This window comes from Coregonus lavaretus (genome assembly GCF_964263955.1).
Source record: "Coregonus lavaretus genome assembly, chromosome: 30".
Lineage (NCBI taxonomy): Eukaryota > Metazoa > Chordata > Actinopteri > Salmoniformes > Salmonidae > Coregonus > Coregonus lavaretus.
This window is the reverse complement of record NC_140017.1, coordinates 20,240,230-20,259,819: the sequence shown is the minus strand read 5'-3', so window position 1 is coordinate 20,259,819 and position 19,590 is coordinate 20,240,230. Positions and strand designations below refer to the sequence as shown.

The 19,590-nt window shown below is 43.7% G+C and overlaps 3 protein-coding genes across 6 annotated transcripts; 1 reads left to right on the top strand and 2 right to left on the bottom strand.

The window, feature by feature from the left end:
- Positions 1-83: 83 nt before the first annotated feature.
- Positions 84-13,447, bottom strand: LOC311106009 (uncharacterized protein). The gene is made up of 4 exons (XM_084148273.1): positions 13,190-13,447; positions 1,447-2,176; positions 920-1,175; positions 84-770 (listed from the first exon to the last, which is right to left on the bottom strand). The coding sequence occupies exons 2-4, from the start codon at positions 2,142-2,144 to the stop codon at positions 525-527; spliced, it is 1,200 nt and encodes a 399-aa protein (XP_084004399.1). The 5' UTR covers positions 2,145-2,176; positions 13,190-13,447; the 3' UTR covers positions 84-524.
- Positions 13,448-14,934: 1,487 nt separating this feature from the next.
- On the top strand, positions 14,935-17,464 carry LOC311106014 (dual specificity protein phosphatase 14). 4 transcript variants are annotated; one of them, XM_084148280.1, is made up of 2 exons: positions 14,935-15,162; positions 16,547-17,464. In XM_084148280.1, exons 1-2 carry the CDS (start codon positions 15,141-15,143, stop codon positions 17,092-17,094), a joined length of 570 nt encoding a protein of 189 aa, XP_084004406.1. In that variant the 5' UTR covers positions 14,935-15,140; the 3' UTR covers positions 17,095-17,464. The 4 variants fall into 4 exon arrangements, with proteins under 4 accessions (XP_084004406.1, XP_084004409.1, XP_084004407.1 ...); XM_084148283.1 differs by lacking the exon at positions 14,935-15,162 and adding an exon at positions 15,644-15,733; XM_084148281.1 differs by lacking the exon at positions 14,935-15,162 and adding an exon at positions 16,335-16,392.
- On the bottom strand, positions 17,462-19,363 carry LOC311106016 (DNA-directed RNA polymerase II subunit RPB4-like). The gene is made up of 4 exons (XM_084148285.1): positions 18,819-19,363; positions 18,321-18,501; positions 18,089-18,184; positions 17,462-17,903 (listed from the first exon to the last, which is right to left on the bottom strand). The coding sequence occupies exons 1-4, from the start codon at positions 18,892-18,894 to the stop codon at positions 17,825-17,827; spliced, it is 432 nt and encodes a 143-aa protein (XP_084004411.1). The 5' UTR covers positions 18,895-19,363; the 3' UTR covers positions 17,462-17,824.
- Positions 19,364-19,590: the final 227 nt, after the last annotated feature.

Below are 19,590 nucleotides of genomic sequence, written 5' to 3'. Positions count from 1 at the left end.
CTCATCGTTGTTCTGTACTGTTTACATAATTACATTATTTTCACAAGTACCTTGTACACAACATCAGTCACCAGACCAAATAATGTGGTTTTGTCTTGTTTTAATGGAGCAAAGCATCACCATCATTAAGCATGTATTCTTCCAGTGTCTATTTAAGCAACCGATCTCTAGCACAACTACACTATGTTCCTGTCAGCTGCCACACTACTGTTGATCATATAGGTTGATCTCTGCACACATGAAATCAGCTCCAGGTATCTGAGATGTCTTAAGGCAGGCATGGTTTATTTACATTCAAATATTTGACAGTAAAGTAATAGGTTCAAATCTCCAAGCCTGCCTGTCAAAAGCAGAAGGTTCCTCTACCACTTATCTATGCAGTCGCCATAGCCCTTTACCACTTACCCTACCCTACCCAGACCTTCACCACAGACACAACCACAGTTTGTCTCGGGACTTCTATATCTGACATCCTGAACCAGCTAGCCACTCCCCTGTTTGTTAACAGTGTCCAGGCATGCTAGCTACTTCTCCGGCCTCATGGCTGGTATGTCCAGTCTGTCTCTGACGTAGGGCAGGACAGCGTCGGTGTAGAACATCTCCAGCTTGGCCAGGGTGTCGTCCCAGAACGCAGGGTCAAAGGTCACAGGGATGATGGCTGTTTCCTTCAGGGTGAACACCACTAGGTCAGCCTGGGTTAACCCCGTCACCGCCAGCTGGCACTGGATCTGGGTGTAGTAGCTGTGGTCTGGTTTCAGATGGTACCTCACCTGTAGAGAAAAAATAATTGGGAAGCGCTGCTAGAATACACTAGTAGATAGATCTTTGTAGATTGAAGGTGCTCTTTGGTTAAGGGGTTAACTGGTCATCAAAAAATCTTGGCGTACAATGATACAACAAACATCATGTCCTAACTAACCTGTCCCACCTCCTCCCCCTGGTCCTGTATCGTCAGGCAGAAGGCTGGGTCCTCTCTACAGGCCTGGGCTACAGTGTTCTGACGGTGCTTGTAGGGACACTTGACCTCCAGGCAGAGCAGCCGTTGGCCGGTCCTCTGGTCCTCTACGATGCCGTCAGGGCTGCCTGCTAGCCAGGGGCGCTGGGGGTCGATGAACAGGCCACACTCCTGCACCCTCACCACCCGGCCCAGGGCCTTGCTCTTGAGGCTCTGATATCTGAGAATAGATGAGATGAGATTGTAATTTATTAATCTCTGAGGGGAAATGAGTTTGTCATCTTTACAGCCATAGAAAACACAGGTGGTTGGTGGACCTTAATTGGGGAGGACGGGCTTGTGGTAATGACTGGAGTGGAATGGGTGGATTGATATGAAATACATCAGACATGGTTTGATGCCATTCCATTTGCTCCGTTCCAGCCATTTATGAGCCGTCCTCCCTATTTAAAACAATTGCAGGACAATTACAGTAAATACATAAATGGTACCTCCGCACGGCCTCGGCCTCCCGCTCGATGCCCCAGGTCATGGCGCGGGTTTTGATGTTGGGGCCGCAGCCGGTGATTGCGGCCAGATAGGAAGCGGGTGGGGTCTGGCTCTGGCCGGTGACGAAGCGGCTGTGGGCGAGGCGGTGAGCCACGGACGCTGTGATGCGGTTTTTACGCCAGGAGAACCAGCTGGGGTTCTCTCTCTGGCCCCGGGTCTGGAGCTCCACCGCCTCCACAACACCACCCTCCATCTTCTGCCCTAACCCCAGGGGCAGGGCTTCGGGCCTGGGGGGAGAGACCATGGAGCTCCCCCCAACCTGGTTGGTCCTGGGGGGAGAGACCACAGGCTTACCCCTGACCTGGCTGCACTTGACAGGGCTATGACTATGCTGATGGGCCTCAGGTTTCTTCTCTGAAATGTCAGGATGATATCTGACAGTAGGGATGTTCTTTTTGGCGTAACGTGTATCTGTGGTCTTTGCTCCTGCTCCCCTGGTCTGACTGGCTGTGGCTCTGGTGGTCCCTGAGCCTGGGGTCTTCACAGTGGCTGACCACCCTGCTGAGTCCCCTGAGCCATCAGAGGGGGTTAGGGTGGAACCTTTGTTGATATGCATCTGTGTTGGGGGGCTCTTTGAGGCAGAAGCAACCACTGAGCTGTCAGGGTGAGAGCCATCCTGGCTTGTCTTGGTGGTAGTCATTGTTCCGCGAGTTTCAACAAGTTAGAAGGATTCTGTAAATTTAAAACAAAATAGAGCAGTAAGATACTTTTGCATATAAAACATGTATATGTCCTATTCCTAAAGCTGTGTGTGTGTGTACCTAAAATCCCAACAAGGATAGTAAAACAAGGAAAATTCTCCCTCGTGGAGACATTTCCCACATCCCCATGAGGACAAAGGCTATTTTAATCTTAGGGGTTAGGTTTAAGGTTACAATTACGGTTAGAATTTGGGTTTGGGTAAGGGGTTAATGCTTAGGTTTGGGTTACAGGTTAGGGTAAAGGTTAGGTTTAGGGAAAATTGGATTTTGAATGGAAATTAATTTTAGGTCCCCACGAGGATAGAAGAACATACAGTGTGTGTGTGGCACGGGCTAGCAGGTGTGTTGGTGGTTTACTGTTCTTACTAACAGATTACAGTCTGTCTGTAACTAATGATACCCATTTAATCTGTCTCCTGCTACCTCTCTCTCTCCCTCTCCCTCCCTCCTTCTGAGTCTGTATGTGGTGACTGAGTAATCAATTTACAACGTAAAGTGCTTGTGAACCTCTTTTACAGTGCCCCTCCACTGCCCAGTTCACAGATCAGTAAATGTCCCGTAGCAGGTGGTGTACAGTGGGGGTTAAACTAGGGCTATGTAATGGGGAATGCATTCCCTGAACTGAACAGTTCTGCAGGTCAGGGATCAGGGTTCACATCACTGTCGGCACGTGAGGAGACTACTGGTAGGCTGTGTCCCAACTGGCACCCTACTCCCTTTATAGTGCACTACTTTTGATCAGGGCCTATAGGGCTCTGGTCAAAATTAGTGCACTATAACATTATAGGGTGCCACTTGGGACGCAAAGAAGAATTTCTGCAGTTGAGGGGCTGACTCTCGAGTCCTGATGGCTCCAATCTAAACCGAAACTACCAAACAAGCAACAAACCTACTTCTATGCAAGGTAGGTAATGGACATGAGACACTCACCCTATAGCAAGCTGGCCAGACATGAGAGGTATGCACGGAGGTACCGAGAGAGTCAATCTACATCTGCATACTGAGTAATTCTGAGTTGAGAGAACATGGAGATCACAACGGAGGTATTTAAACCCCCTATCCTGTGACTTCAGCTGTCCTCAGAACAACAGTGTATTAGGAGGCCAACCCCTAACAGAGCCTGTGTCCCAAATGGCACCCTATTCCCAATATAGAGGGCCCTGGTCAAAAGTAGTGCACTACGTTAGAGAATAGGGTGCCATTTGGAATACACCCAGAAACTGGGAGGATTTGCTCTATCCCTGATAGAGAACAAGATTATGGGAGGGGTTTGGAGGGTCTTTGTTGACATACTCCAAATGTCTGTGTTTGTTTGATCATTACGAGCCTCATTGACTTTATCTTCTGTTCAACTGTCTGTTTGCTGCTCTAATGGTCTTCTGTTTTTGCTTAGCTCCCCCCGCCCACTAAACATAAAACTTACTGGATAGTATTTCTGAAGTGTTTGAGAGAAGGGTAAGGGTCCTTCAGTGAGGGTTCAGAAGCAGACGTACAAACGAACCCTACTAAAAACATGACCAAAGTCTAACATTAAGACACTGTTTACAGGATCATCTAGGGACTAATAGGGGTAGCAGGTTTTGAATATAGTATAGACTGAGTAGTAGTAGACTTAGTGGAGTTAATTTCCTGGGAGTGATCTTTCAGATTTCATCCGAAATGGCACCCTATTCCCTTTATAACGCTCTACTTTTTGACTAGAGCCCTTTGTAGGTAATAGGGTGCCATTTGGGACACAACCATATTTGATCCCTTCCCCCTATGTAGTTGTCCAGACCAGGCAGGGGAGCCGGTGAGGCAAAATCATGTGTGGAGTTACACTAATAATAACTAAGAGACACACACCGAGTAGCACAGGGGCTTAGGCCACGTTCACGTCGTCATGGAGGAACGACTTGGAGCGTTCACGTGCTCAGAGCTTTGGAAGGAACGCAATAACTATTCTCACCATTGACAGCCGAAATCCCGGCCATGTTTGTTGCCTCTTTCAGTGGTGCATGACGTCAGAGTTCAGCATGTGGGAAAGATCGGGGTCCAGAGGTCATCCCTAAGTTTCCTAGTTGTAATTACAAGTTGGAAGTGCGTTCGCGTGCATTTTTCCCAGTAGGAAGGTCGTATTTACGAGTTCCCAACATGACGTGAACATGGCATTAGGCTGCCTGCCACACACACACACACACACACACACACACCGTGTGAGCTGTTGGTCAGCTCAACTCTCTCCTTCTCCGGACTAGCTCAGCTCACCCATCCACTCAAGCTCTTACATCAAATGCGGACCGCATTACCTCCCGTGAGAATTTTCTTTGGTTATTGTCACTGACGTGTATATCTGCCCCCAAGCAGACACCGTGACGGCTCTCACGGAACTACACTGGACTTTGTGCAAACTAGAAACCGCATATCCTGAGGCCGCATTTATTGTACCTGGGGACATTAATAAAGGAAATATGAGGAAAACGCTCCCAAAATTCTATCAACACATCTCCTGTGCTACATGCAGGGAGAACATGCTTGACCATTGTCACTTTCCCTTCCGGGATGGCTACAAGGCCCTCCCCTGCCTTCCCTTCGGCAAATCAGATCACGCCTCCATCCTGCTCCTCCCCGCCTATAGGCAGAAACTTAAGCAGGAAGCACCCGTGGTAAGGACTGTTCAATGTTGGTCTGACCAATCGCAATCTATGCTTGAAGACTATTTTGATCACGCGGACAGGTAAATGTTATGTTCCTACTGTGACAATTAGAACGTATCCAAACCAAAAACTGAAAGCACGAACCACCGCATTTAACCACGTCAAGGTGACTGAACATGGAAGTGTACAAACAGACCAGCTATGACCTCCATAAGGCAATCAGAGGCAAAACGACAGTACGGGGACAAAGTGGAGTCGCAATTCAACGGCTCAGACACGAGACATATATAGTAGGGAAAACCAGCCATATCACGAACACCGACGCCTCGCTCCCGGACAAGCTAAAAACCATCTTCGCCACTTCGAAGAAGGTGGGACCCATGTTGTCCATGTCACCCAAAAAGGTATACTTTTGACTCATCTGTCCATAGAACATTCTTCCAAGTGTCTTTATGATCATCCAGGTGTTTCCAGGTGCATTTTGGCAAGCTTGAGTCCACTTTTTGGATGAGATGGGTCCCATTATGTCTGGCAAAAACCAAACACTGCATTCCACAGTAAGAACCAAATACCAACAGTCAAGCATGGTGGTGGTAGTGTGATGGTTAGGGGATGCTTTGCTGCCTCAGGACCTGGACGACTTGCCTTAATAGAAGGAACAATGAATTCTGCTCTGTATCAGAGAATTCTACAGGAAAATGTCAGGCCATTCGTCTGTGAGCGGAAGCTGAAGTGCAGCTTGGTCATGCAGCAAGACGATGATCCAAAACACACAATCAAGTCTACATGAAAATTAAAAGCAACAAATTTGAAGTTTTGGCCTAGTCAAAGTCCAGACCTAATCAAAATTGAGATGTTGTGGCAGGACTTGAAATGAGCAGTTCATGCTTGAAAACCCACAAATGTCACTGAGTTAAAGCAGTTCTGTATGCAAGAGTGGGCCAAAATTACTCCACAGCGATGTGAGAGACTGATCAACAACTACAGGAATCATTTGGTTGCAGTCATTGCAGCTAAAAGGTGGCACAACCAGTTATTGAGTGTAAGGCGGCAATTACTTTTTCACACAGGGGAATTGGGTGTTGCATAACTTTGTTAATGAAATAAATAAGTATATATATTTTTGGTATTTGTACACTCAGGTTCCCTTTTTTTAGGGGATAGATCAGCTTTAATATCAATCAATCAATTTTATTTTATATAGCCCTTCGTACATCAGCTAATATCTCGAAGTGCTGTACAGAAACCCAGCCTAAAACCCCAAACAGCTAGTAATGCAGGTGTAGAACCACGGTGGCTAGGAAAAACTCCCTAGAAAGGCCAAAACCTAGGAAGAAACCTAGAGAGGAACCAGGCTATGAGGGGTGGCCAGTCCTCTTCTGGCTGTGCCGGGTGGAGGTTATAACAGAACCATGCCAAGATGTTCAAAAATGTTCATAAGTGACAAGCATGGTCAAATAATAATCAGGAATAAATCTCAGTTGGCTTTTCATAGCCGATCATTAAGAGTTGAAAACAGCAGGTCTGGGACAGGTAGGGGTTCCATAACCGCAGGCAGAACAGTTGAAACTGGAATAGCAGCAAGGCCAGGCGGACTGGGGACAGCAAGGAGTCACCACGGCCGGTAGTCCCGACGTATGGTCCTAGGGCTCAGGTCTCTCAGTTGGCTTTTCATAGCCGATCATTAAGAGTTGAAAACAGCAGGTCTGGGACAGGTAGGGGTTTCGTAACCGCAGGCAGAACAGTTGAAACTGGAATAGCAGCAAGGCCAGGCGGACTGGGGACAGCAAGGTGTCAGCATGCCCGGTAGTCCTGACGTATGGTCCTAGGGCTCAGGTTCTCAGAGAGAAAGAGAGAACGAGAGAATTAGAGAGAGCATACTTAAATTCACACAGGACACTGGATAAGACAGGAGAAGTACTCCAGGTATAACCAACTAACCCCAGCCCCCCGACACATAAACTACTGCAGCATAAATACTGGAGGCTGAGACAGGAGCGGTCCGGAGACACTGTGGCCCCATCCGAAGAAACCCCCGGACAGGGCCAAACAGGAAGGATATAACCCCACCCACTCTGCCAAAGCACAGCCCCCGCACCACTAGAGGGATATCCTCAACCACCAACTTACAATCCTGAGACAAGGCCGAGTATAGCCCACAGAGGTCTCCACCACAGCACAAACCAAGGGGGGGCGCCAACCCAGACAGGAAGATCACGTCAGTAACTCAACCCACTCAAGTGACGCACCCCTCCTAGGGACGGCATGAAAGAGCACCAGCAAGCCAGTGACTCAGCCCCTGTAACAGGGTTAGAGGCAGAGAACCCCAGTGGAGAGAGGGGAACCGGCCTGGCAGAGACAGCAAGGGCTGTTCGTTGCTCCAGAGCCTTTCCGTTCACCTTCACACTCCTGGGCCAGACTACACTCAATCATATGACCTACTGAAGAGATAAGTCTTCAGTAAAGACTTAAAGGTTGAGACCGAGTCTGCGTCTCTCACATGGGTAGGCAGACTGTTCCATAAAAATGGAGATCTATAGGAGAAAGCCCTGCCTCCCGCTGTTTGCTTAGAAATTCTAGGGACAATTAGGAGGCCTGCGTCTTGTGACCGTAGCGTACGTATTGGTATGTACGGCAGGACCAACTCGGAAAGATAGGTAGGAGCAAGCCCATGTAACGCTTTATAGGTTAACAGTAAAACCTTGAAATCAGCCCTTGCCTTAACAGGAAGCCAGTGTAGGGAAGCTAGCACTGGAGTAATATGATCAAATTTCTTGGTTCTAGTCAGGATTCTAGCAGCCGTATTTAGCACTAACTGAAGTTTATTTAGTGCTTTATCCGGGTAGCCGGAAAGTAGAGCATTGCAGTAGTCTAACCTAGAAGTAACAAATGCATGGATAAATTTTTCTGCATCATTTTTGGACAGAAAATTTCTGATTTTTGCAATGTTACGTAGATGGAAAAAAGCTGTCCTTGAAACAGTCTTGATATGTTCGTCAAAAGAGAGATCAGGGTCAAGAGTAACGCCGAGGTCCTTCACAGTTTTATTTGAGACGACTTTACAACCATCAAGATGAATTGTCAGATTTAACAGAAGATCTCTTTGTTTCTTGGGACCTAGAACAAGCATCTCTGTTTTGTCCGAGTTTAAAAGTAGAAAGTTTTCAGCCATCCACTTCCTTATGTCTGAAACACAGGCTTCTAGCGAGGGCAATTTTGGGGCTTCACCATGTTTCATTGAAATGTACAGCTGTGTGTCATCCGCATAGCAGTGAAAGTTAACATTATGTTTTCGAATAACATCCCCAAGAGGTAAAATATATAGTGAAAACAATAGTGGTCCTAAAACGGAACCTTGAGGAACACCGAAATGTACAGTTGATTTGTCGGAGGACAGACCATTCACAGAGACAAACTGATATCTTTCCGACAGGTAAGATCTAAACCAGGCCAGAACTTGTCCGTGTAGACCAATTTGGGTTTCCAGTCTCTCCAAAAGAATGTGGTGATCGATGGTGTCAAAGGCAGCACTAAGGTCTAGTAGCACGAGGACAGATGCAGAGCCTCGGTCTGACGCCATTAAAATGTCATTTACCACCTTCACAAGTGCAGTCTCAGTGCTATGATGGGGTCTAAAACCAGACTGAAGCATTTCGTATACATTGTTTGTCTTCAGAAAGGCAGTGAGTTGCTGCGCAACAGCTTTTTCTAAAATTTTTGAGAGGAATGGAAGATTCGATATAGGCCGATAATATTGCAGATAGATTGTAGCTTCCATCAATGTAATTGTCTGCATCATTTCCAATCCCCCATATCTTAAAGAAATTATAATATATATATATATATATATATATATATATATATATATATATATATATATATATATATATACACACAGTACCAGTCAAAAGTTTGGACACACCTACTCATTCCAGGGTTTTTCTTTATTTTTACTATTTTCTACATTGTAGAATAATAGTGAAGATATCTAAACTATGAAATTACACTTATGGAATTATGTAGTAACCAGAAAAGTGTTAAACAAACCAAAATATATTTGAGATTTTTCAAAGTAGCCACCCTTTGCCTTGACAGCTTGCAGACTCTTGGCATTCTCTCAACCAGCTTCATGATGTAGTCACCTGGAATGCATTTCAATTAACAGGTGTGCCTTGTTAAAAGTTAATTTGTGGAATTTCTTTCCTTCTTAATGCGTTTGAGCCAGTCAGTTGTGTTGTGACAAGGTAGGGGGGGTATACAGAAGATAGCACTATATGGTAAAAGACCAAGTCCATATTATGGCAAGAACAGCTCAAATAAGCAAAGAGAAAGGACAGTCCATCATTACTTTAAGACATGAAGGTCAGTCAATACGGAACATTTCAAGAACTTTGAAAGTTTCTTCAAGTGCAGTCGCAAAAACCATCAAGCGCTATGATGAAACTGGCTCTCATGAGGACCGCCACAGGAATGGAAGACCCAGAGTTACCTCTGCTGCAGAGGATAAATTCATTAGAGTGACCAGCTTCAGAAATTGCAGCCCAAATAAATGCTTCACAGAGTTCAAGTCACAGACACATCTCAACATCAACTGTTCAAAGGGGACTGTGTGAATCAGGCCTTTGTGGTCGAATTGCTGCAAAGAAACCACTACTAAAGGAAACCAATAAGAAGTAGAGACTTGCTTGGCCAAGAAACACGAGCAATGGACATTAGACCGGTGGAAATCTGTCCTTTGGTCGGATGAGTCCAAATTTGAGATTTTGGGTTCCAACCACTGTGTCTTTGTGAGACGCAGAGTAGGTGAACGGATGATCACGGCATGTGTGGTTCCCACCGTGAAGCATGGAGGAGGAGGTGTTATGGTGTGGGGGTGCTTTGCTGGTGACACTTTCCGTGATTTATTTAGAATTCAAAAGGCACACTTAACCAGCATGGCTACCACAGCATTCTGCAGCGATACGCCATCCCTTCTGGTTTAGGCTTAGTGGGACTATAATTTGCTTTTCAACAAGACAATGACCCAACACACCTCCAGGCTGTGTAAGGGCTATTTTACCAAGAAGGAGAGTGATGGAGTGCTGCATCAGATGACCTGGCCTCCACAATCACCCGACCTCAACCCAATTGAGATGGTTTGGGATGAGTTGGACTGCAGAGTTGTTACGGATACAGGTATCCTGTGTCCTGTGTTTTTCTCTCCTTCTGCCCTAATCACAGGTGTCCTGTATGTTCCTGATTGGTGGTCGTTGAGATGTCTGCTGATTGCTAAGGTGGACCAATCAGTGAACATTCCTCTGCATTTCACCACCTGTTGCTGGGTTTTCAATCACACATCCCATTATATAAAAACCAGTCAGTTATGTTTGTTGATAGAGAGAGACTATTTCCGTATGTGAGTATGGACACTGTGGTGTCCTGTTTTTGTTTACTCACTAAGTTGCTGGTTACTCTGGTTGGTAATTTTGTTAGACTATTTTTTTGTATGTGAGTAATGGATACTGTGATGTCCTGTGTTTAGAGTACTCATTAATTTGCTGGTTACTCTGTTTGGTAACTTTGTGTGTTTCTGGGAAAAGGGGAAGTTAAGCAAGCTGCCCTTGGGCATACATTTCCCGTAGAAAGAACTGTCTATAAACACTAGTTAGACCTGAGCGGACCACCCACTGTATTTTTTTATGAGTAGCAGTAGCTTAGCGGTTCTTGAGGCAGGCAAGATCAGTTTAGGGGTGTTTTACACTATTGTTTCATTTCTTGGGTCCTGCTCAGCCCTTTTTCCCAAACCTTTACCGTGTGTTCAGCAATAAACCATTTATGTTTGACGGTAGTTCATGGTTGTTGTGTAGTTTTTGTTCTCACTGCTCCATGTCACACTCCTAATTTGCATGAATTATGTTACGGGTCTCATGTCCATCCACCCTAGACGTTTAGAGCCACGGGGTTCGTAACAAGAGTGAAGGAAAAGCAGCCAACATGAAGCTGGTTGAGAGAATGCCAAGAGTGTGCAAAGCTGTCATCAAGGCAAAAGGTGGCTACTTTGAAGAATATAAAATATATTTTGATTTGTTTAACACTTTTTTGGTTACTACATGATTCCATATGTGTGTTATTTCATAGTTTTGATATCTTCAATATAGAAAATAGTAAAAATAAAGAAAAACCCTTGAATGAGTAGGTGTGTCCAAACTTTTGACTGGTACTGTATATATAAAATATTATTTTCCACTACCCCTAATTGGAGTAAACTAATGGACAACAACTCTTAGGCTTCTACTTCCAGCTTATACATACTATATACATTTTACAGACAAAGTATATTTTACAATAGTTACAGTTGAAGTCGGAAGTTTACATACACCTTAGCCAAATACATTTCAACTCAGTTTTTCACAATTCCTGACATTTAATCCTAGTACAAATGCCCTGTCTTAGGTCAGTTAGGATCACCACTTTATTTTAAGAATGTGAAATCTCACAATAATAGTAGAGAGAATGATTTATTTCAGCTTTTATTTCTTTCATCACATTCCCAGTGGGTCAGAAATTTACATACACTCAATTAGTAATTGGTAGCACTGCCTTTAAATTGTTTAACTTGGGTCAAACGTGTCGGGTAGCCTTCCACAAGCTTCCCACAATAAGTTGGGTGAATTTTGGACCATTCCTCCTGACAGAGCTGGTGTAACTGAGTCAGGTTTGTAGGCCTCCTTGCTCACATGCTTTTTCCGTTCTGCCCACACATTTTCTATAGGATTGAGGTCAGGGCTTTGTGATGGCCACTCCAATACCTTGACTTTGTTGTCCTTAAGCCATTTTGCCACAACTTTGGAAGTATGCTTGGGGTCATTGTCCATTTGGAAGACCCATTTGCGACCAAGCTTTAACTTCCTGACTGATGTCTTGAGATGTTGCTTCAATATATCCACATAATTGTCCTTCCTCATGATGCCATCTATTTTGTGAAGTGCACCAGTCCCTCCTGCAGCAAAGCACCCCCACAGCATGATGCTGCCACCCCCGTGCTTCACGGTTGGGATGGTGTTCTTGGGCTTGCAAGCCACCCCCTTTTTCCTCCAAACATAACGATGGTCATTATGGCCAAACAGTTATATTTTTGTACAGAATAAAAAATATTCCAAAACATGCATCGTGTTTGCAACAATGCACTAAAGTAATACAGCAAAAAAGGTGGCAAAGCAATTCACTTTTAGACCTGAATACAAAGTATTATGTTTTGGGCTAATCCAATACAACATATTCCTGAGTACCACTCTCCATATTTTCAAGCATAGTGGTGCTGCATCATATTATGGGTATGCTTGTAATCATTTAGGACTGGGGAGTTTTTCTGGATAAAATAGAAACGGAATGGAGCTAAGCACAGGCAAAATCGTAGAGAAAACCCTGGTTCAGTCTGCTTTCCACCAGACACTGGGAGATGAATTCACTTTTCAGCAGGACAATAACCTAAAACACAAGGGCAAATCTACACTGGAGTTGCTTACCAAGAAGACAGTAAATGTTCCTGAGAGGCCGAGTTACATTTTTGACTTAAATATACTTAAATCTATGGCAAGACCTGAAAATGGTTGTCTAGCAAAGACCAAAAAACAATTTGAAAGAGCTTGAATAATTGTTTTAAGAATAATGGGGAAATGTTGCACAATCCAGGTATGGAAAGCTCTTAAGAGACTTACCCAGAAAGACTCAGCTGTAATCGCTGCCAAAGTTGCTTCAACAAAGTATTGACTCAGGGGAGTGAATACTTAAGTAAATGAGATATTTCTGTATTTCATTTTCAATACATTTGAAAAAATGTCTACAAACAGGTTTTCACTTTGTCATTATGGGGTATTGTGTGTAGATGGGTGAGAAAAAAATCGATTTAATCCATTTTGAATTCAAACTGTAACACAACGAAATGTGGAATAAATCAAGGGGTATGAATACTTTCTGAAGGCACTGTAGGGTTTTACATAGAACCCAAAAGAGTTCTACCTGGAACCAAAACGTTTCTTCAAAGGGTTCTCCTATGGGAACAGCCGAAGAACCTTTAAGTTATAGATAGCACCCTTTTTTCTAAGAGTGTAAGAGGCGAGGAACAGAAACTATACACATATTGCATTCTGTTCCCTTTTCGATCGCCAGGTGAGCTAAATGGTCTTGATTTATCTGGCGTGATCTGATAGAATAATCCCAGCTAACCGTATGTTTTAAAGGTGTGTTTGGCCGTTTCAAACTAATAGTTTTAGAAAGAATACAGCAGACCTATGTCATCATTGTCCTACTCTACTTTTCTATTAAATTACAGGAAGAATAGTATTCCACAAAATATATTTTTTGCTTACCCGATGAAGTTCTGTCTAGTCGCGAGTTATGTATGAAAGTAAAACTGGTACAAAGGCGGAATTGAAGATCTACTACATGAGTCACTATCTCATGACAAACACGTCAGATTCATCCTATTGGCTTGCTGCTGCTGTGTGTGTGAGTGCGTTTGTGTGTATCCGACATGTCCTGAACATGTCCAGTTTCAGTTTCGCGTTAAAAACACCTGGGAACTCGGAAATCTCGGTGCGTTAAAGAAAAAAACGAGCTCCGACTGGGAAAAACAGTTTTGACTGGTCTTTCAACTCGACATTTCAAGTCGGAAACTCGGGCATATTACTAGAGCTCCGACTTTCCGAAGTAATTATTTGAGCTTCTTTTTTTCCTGAGTTCCCAGTTGTCTTGAAAGCACCAAGTGAGACAAAATACATAGGCCTTTGTAAATCGGTATTATCCTATACATATTTATTACACTATAATAACCATATTACCGCATATCTTAACCCATCTATGAATAACAGGATTAAAAACAATTACTCTTCCTGAATAAATGGTATAAAAACACGTTTTTCAGGGCTGCCAACTTTTGAAGAAAGCTTGGATTGAGATTTGCTTTGTGAATTTCATTGCCCCCTGGCACAATCCCTAGACTGGGGACTGGGGGTCCTCTTCCAGGAAGATTTTACTGTTTTAAAGCAAATTTCCTGCAATTCTATGTATTTTGAGGCCTATGACCAGGGTGTAAAAGTAGGTGTATTCAGGATACTTTGACCATTAAATGAGCACTCAAAATTAGATGACTTTGTTACTTTGAGATTTTGGGAGTATGAAATGTAAAGTATAGTAATATTTTTTTAAACATTTTTTTCGGTGGTTTGACAAATTATTCAGACAGTAATTAAATGAGATAGGGAGACAGGCATTTGCTAGAAACAGTGGGAAGGTTGGAAGCAGGGAATGATCCCTGTTCTCAGGTGGAAAGTTGTATGCGACAGGTACCTGGGAGTGTTACCACTACACTAAGGCTCTGCACAGTAATTACCCTATAGATTAGCCCATTGTTAAGAATGAGAATTGTTCCACTGATCAGACTAAATAAAGTAAATAGCTAATAAAATCTGCTGAATCAAATATTACATAATAATACATTTTATATGTATTGTACCCCATCTAGAACCAAATTTACACTTTTGGGTTCACAATTTGTTTGACAAAATGATTTTTCATAGTTACAAATCAGGTCCCACTACCCAATTTCCCTACTAAAACATATTGTAGGTCTGTCTGCTGCCTTTTCGTTGTCACAGCGTAAATGCCAATCACCAAATTATTGCATTCTGCAATAGGGACAGGAGTAACCGCAGCCTAATTTTGTTCACAATATTGTACATAAAACAGCGCTACCGTACTGCTGTTTTTACAGTTTTATAAACTCAGTGGAGAACGATCTCTCCATTCAACTCCACTCTAATCCTGAGGGGCGTTTCATCAAAGACTAGACCAACCATATCCTTAAATGTGCCGCGATTTACAGTGCTGTGGCAAGACATTGATAGAGATTCCCGTTCGTGATGTTAAATGCTCCGATTTCAAAACGATTTGGAGCACAGTTGAAAAATTAACGCGCGGCTATCCAACGGACTAATAAAATCAGTACTTTTCAATGCGTGAGACAAAATAGGTGTGAGATTTGGCAGCTCTGGTTTTTAGTTCAAGGCTGCGTTCCAAACACGTAAAAGACACACCCTCCTCCACTTACCCTCGCCCTTGGGGGAATCCCAGCAGCCATCTTTGCCGTCGGTCCAAACAGTTAGCCAAGCAAGGGAGGTTGGCAAGTAAGCCCCCCAGCCCTCGTTTGTGATCGAGTGTACAATTTTGTTCACTCTGGGGTCTGAAACGCCCCATAATTCAATTCGCGATGATTGTAAATAGGCTAAGAAAAGTCAGCCAAAACTTAAAACCAACATCAATATGGAAAAGTCAACATACAAGTGTAAGTACAAACAAATGTCAATAAATTACAAATTGTGCAACTACCGGTGGTTCCATGATTGATAACACAACTGTCGGACGAACGAGTTACGAATTTCCAGGCAAGGGCGGTCCATTTAATTTAATATATTCCTCCCTTGCCCTGCAACTGTCAACTCATGAAACGTCATCAGAAGTGTAAACTTAATTTGAGGGCTAAGGGGAGAGGGTGTGTTTTTTACGTGTTTGGAATGCAGCCCAAGAGATAATCAAAATGGGCATGTGTTCAGTACGTTTTTACGTTCTGGAACGTTCAATTGAACAGAAACGGTGCTGTACTGAACAACCAGTTGAAAAACGGGGAGGGGTTGGGTTGTGGGCATATATACAGTCATTGGGCGCCTTCAAGCGGATCAATTTTGTCAAGTCGATGGTCACCGCCTTTCAAAGTGTGTTGCATTCTGGGGATAAAAATTGTCAAACTTGCACCTACATGTCTACTGCATAAACTTTATAACAATCGTGATCAAAGGTCAGGAAGTTTTGATTGCTAGTTTCAGCAGTTGCTCTTCACCAACATTGGTTAAGGACTTGTAAGTAAACATTTCATGGTAAGGTCTACACCTGTTGTATTCGGCGCATGTGACAAATACAATTTGATTTGATTTGGATCATCCTGCAGCCATCTCCTGCATTGTGGGAGGCTCTATTGTCAACCAATCATTAAGGTGTTTTGTTTGACCCACACTAACATGACCAAAGATATGACTGAAACGGGTACCAATTTGTGATTTATGTGTACTGTGGATATACAGTATACAAATAAATGTGATATTTGAGGCTCTCTCACTAATTGATTGTACACTGTGTACACACATGATATTGTATTATGATTTCAGTGTGTGATATGGGGGTTAGATAGATATTTATTTCGACATCATAAAGAAAACCTTTTAGAGTAAAACGGCAACACGGCCATGTTGTTCTGAGCCTTGCTGTTGGAAAACCACATTAGTGTCTGACTTTTGGCCTCCCCTCGACTTTCGTCTACAGTCGGTTGCTTTGGCAAGAACGTACAAGAACGTTTTGGGAAAACGTGTCGTTCAGTATAAACCGTCCCGCAACGTAGCAAACGTTCAAGCGAACTGAACGCACATCTGACAATTCAGTCACGTGACCGATCGCGGATCATGACGTACAAATCTATGCGACAGAAAAAAAGGCCACTGTAAACAGAAAATAAAAATACACAGTAAGTTCAAAGATTATCTATATTAGCTTCGCCTCTTCTTTTCTGGTAAGTCTAGGCACATCACAATTAAGTACAGATATTCACGTTTGTGCTGTACTGACCTAAAGACTGTTTGTGCATCTTTTTACAATGTCATTTTGGTTCTCTGTTGCAGTGAGTCAGCCGGACAGCTGTGAATGTCCATTCCCCATGTCATTCTCCCAGATCACCCAGTCTCTGTATCTGGGTGGTGTGGACGCAATCTTCAAGCGCACCGGCCTCTCCAGTAGGAACATAACTCTGATAGTCAATGCCACAGCAGAGCACCCCTGTCCTCAGTACGAGGGTGTGGAGTGTTTCCAGGTACCCGTACTGGACCAGCCTCACGCCCCCCTGGCCTGCTACTTCGATGCTGTTGCAGAACGTATCCATAACAACCAGTCAGGTAGTACACTGGTCCACTGCACTGCAGGCCGGAGCCGTTCTCCTACCCTGATCATGGCTTACCTGATGAGGTATGAGGGGGTATCACTGCGCCAGGCCCATGAGTGGGTCCTGAAGTACAGACCTCATATCCGACCCAATGCTGGGTTCTGGAGGCAGCTGATGGAGTATGAGAGGAGGCTCTATGGGAAGAATACTTTGAGGATGGCTGCTACCTCCTGTGGTGTTCTGCCTGAGGCTCTGGATGGACAGGAGACTATTTACTATGTGAATGGCTGATGGAATGAGTCCCAAATGGCACCCTATTCCTTATATAGTGCACTACTTTTGACCAGAGCCTAAAGGGAATAAGGTGCCATTTGGGACAGAATTCTTTCTTCAATGTCTGAGGAAGTCATGAGTGCAAGTAGACCCGACTGACATGTCCTGACTGTGAAATGATCTGTGGCTTCGCTGAGACTCTTCATGCAATGTTTCTCTACCAGCAATAGTCAACTGTATGTACCGTTTTTATACAGTGGCATTCATTTGAGACAATTGTTGATTGCATTTGACAAGATTAAGTGATCAACCACATTTGTATAGCAGAAAATTGTATTATTGATAGATTTTTCATAGATGTATTTGAGAAAATAAAACAAATAGCTATAAAACATTTCAGATGTTTATTTGAAAATTATTTACATTTATGAATGTATGTATTCATCCTAGCTTGGTATGGTCTTCAAAATGGATCTGTATCATCTTTGCAATTAATGTACAGACCTGTGGTGCCTGATGCACCCCTCGGCTGTCGATACACCCCCCCCCCCAGTCCAAGTTGGAGGTACCCATCCTGTCGAGAACGGTCAGTGTCAGGTTTCATCCCAAACTGCACCCTATTCACTACATAGGGAATAGGGTGTTATTTGGGATGCACAGTGTCCTTCTGGGTGGGTAGCAGAGCCCAGTATATTATGACATAACGATGGGTTTAGGATAGAACAGGCCAGAGGAGGAGGAATTGTCTTCAGTACTGGAAACTTCTCTTGGTCTGGATGTCATCAAGGATCTGCTGCAGCTCCTCGTCCTCAAACCGCCCCTCCAGACTGCAGACAGAACAAACAGGCTTCAGTACACAACAGCAAAACTACTGTCACTACATTTTAATTTATACCAAATATTTACGCCTGATTTCCTGGTCAAGAGCCGGCTGCTACCCAACTAGAGACAAGGTTAGGGTTAGATGACTGAGTATGGTGATATGTGAGGAGGCAGTAACAGCAGGTCTTACCTAGGGATGAGGGCTTTGGCCTCCTCCGCTGCTTCTGGACACAGGTTGGCCAAACTGGCCAACTCAAATTTATGCAGCTTCTTCTGTAAGAGCAAGCTGTAGGATACAGGGCAATCATTTCAGTAATCCCGAAAAGTTAATGGACACATTAACCACCATATAAATATATATTGTATTTTATACGGTACTGACATTGGTTTTTGGTTGTGATAGTGACAACAGCTACACTGACCTGCGGACACTGGCTATAGTTTCTCTGTTTTTGAACCGGCTGAAACGTGCAGTATAATTCAGAGTTTTCATGAAGACCTCCGATAGCTCTTGTTCGTCCTCTGCACTCTCGTTCTGCTGCTTGCGATGCTCCAGAAGCATGTGTACCTCGGAGTTTAGAAGTGTCTCCGCGTTCTCGAACTCTGAAGAACACAGGTGTGTTTTAATGTTGGATATAGTTAGCTAGCTAAATACCTTAACCCTCCCGTTGTCCTAGGGTCAAAATGACCCGCCACTGTGTTGAACCAACTTTATTTAATTTTTATATTTTTGGGATCATTTGTGAGAAGGAGGCAGTGATAAAGTCTCACTGCCTCCTTCTCACAAATGATCCCAACAATATAAAAATCAAATAAAGTTGGTTCAACACAGTGGCGGGTCATTTTGACCCTAGGACAACGGGAGGGTTAAGTGAATCGTTATATTCAAGCTAGTTAACATAAATAAGCTGGATACGCACCTTTGGGGAACAGTAGCTGAGAAGCGTCCTCCTCAATATCTCCGACAGTTGTTGTTGAACCGCCTCCGGACGCCATGCTGCTTGTCACACTGAATTAATGAACCTTCCTAGCTAACGTTACAGTAAAAGAAAAAGCCACAGAGCTGATATCCAGTTGCTTGCTCTGAACCAAATGTTCCCTATAACGGCGCCTTATAATTGTTTTGTCATTACAAAAACAGCAAGACGAATCTCCAAATTCATCAAGGAAAGAAGCTGATACCTAACAAAAAAACAAAAATCAGCTTCTCATCGCAACACAAAAAAGGTACTTCCGGGTCACGGTATTTCGAATTTTAATTTGAAGGCAAAATCCGAAAACCGGATATCTTAATGTTGCTGCGGTGACGCTTATAAAACAAAGCTTGATATAGCTTCGGATTTCGACTAGAGACCAAAGTCTCGGGCGTTGCCAGTTGGTTGAAGCTTACATTACAACACTGACCATTTCCATTCAGTGCTGCATTGGCACATTTGTGCCAGTTCATTGTTCGGGAAAAAAATATGTAAATGCATGTTCCAAAGAATGCAGGCTCCGACAGTAGTACAAAACGGTTTGCGTTGGCCGGGAATCGAACCCGGGTCAACTGCTTGGAAGGCAGCTATGCTCACCACTATACCACCAACGCTGACAGAAAATATAGGAGAAACATGACCAATTTGAAAGTAACAACTGTGATCTTTTCCATAATTATCTGACAAATTCAGTATCGGTTATTTTTATTTTGCCATA

Excerpts from the sequence above, each read along its gene's own strand:
- LOC311106009 (XM_084148273.1), bottom strand. The coding sequence starts at position 2,144 with ATGACTACCACCAAGACAAGCCAGGATGGCTCTCACCCTGACAGCTCA. Across the intron at positions 1,176-1,446 it reads GAGGCCGAGGCCGTGCGGAG|ATATCAGAGCCTCAAGAGCA; the intron begins GTACCATTTATG and ends ATCTATTCTCAG. Across the intron at positions 771-919 it reads AGGGGGAGGAGGTGGGACAG|GTGAGGTACCATCTGAAACC; the intron begins GTTAGTTAGGAC and ends TTTTCTCTACAG.
- LOC311106014 (XM_084148280.1), top strand. The coding sequence starts at position 15,141 with ATGGAAAAGTCAACATACAAGT. Across the intron at positions 15,163-16,546 it reads GGAAAAGTCAACATACAAGT|TGAGTCAGCCGGACAGCTGT; the intron begins GTAAGTACAAAC and ends TCTCTGTTGCAG.
- LOC311106016 (XM_084148285.1), bottom strand. The coding sequence starts at position 18,894 with ATGGCGTCCGGAGGCGGTTCAACAACAACTGTCGGAGATATTGAGGAG. Across the intron at positions 18,185-18,320 it reads ACTATAGCCAGTGTCCGCAG|CTTGCTCTTACAGAAGAAGC; the intron begins GTCAGTGTAGCT and ends TGTATCCTACAG. Across the intron at positions 17,904-18,088 it reads GCCAAAGCCCTCATCCCTAG|TCTGGAGGGGCGGTTTGAGG; the intron begins GTAAGACCTGCT and ends TTCTGTCTGCAG.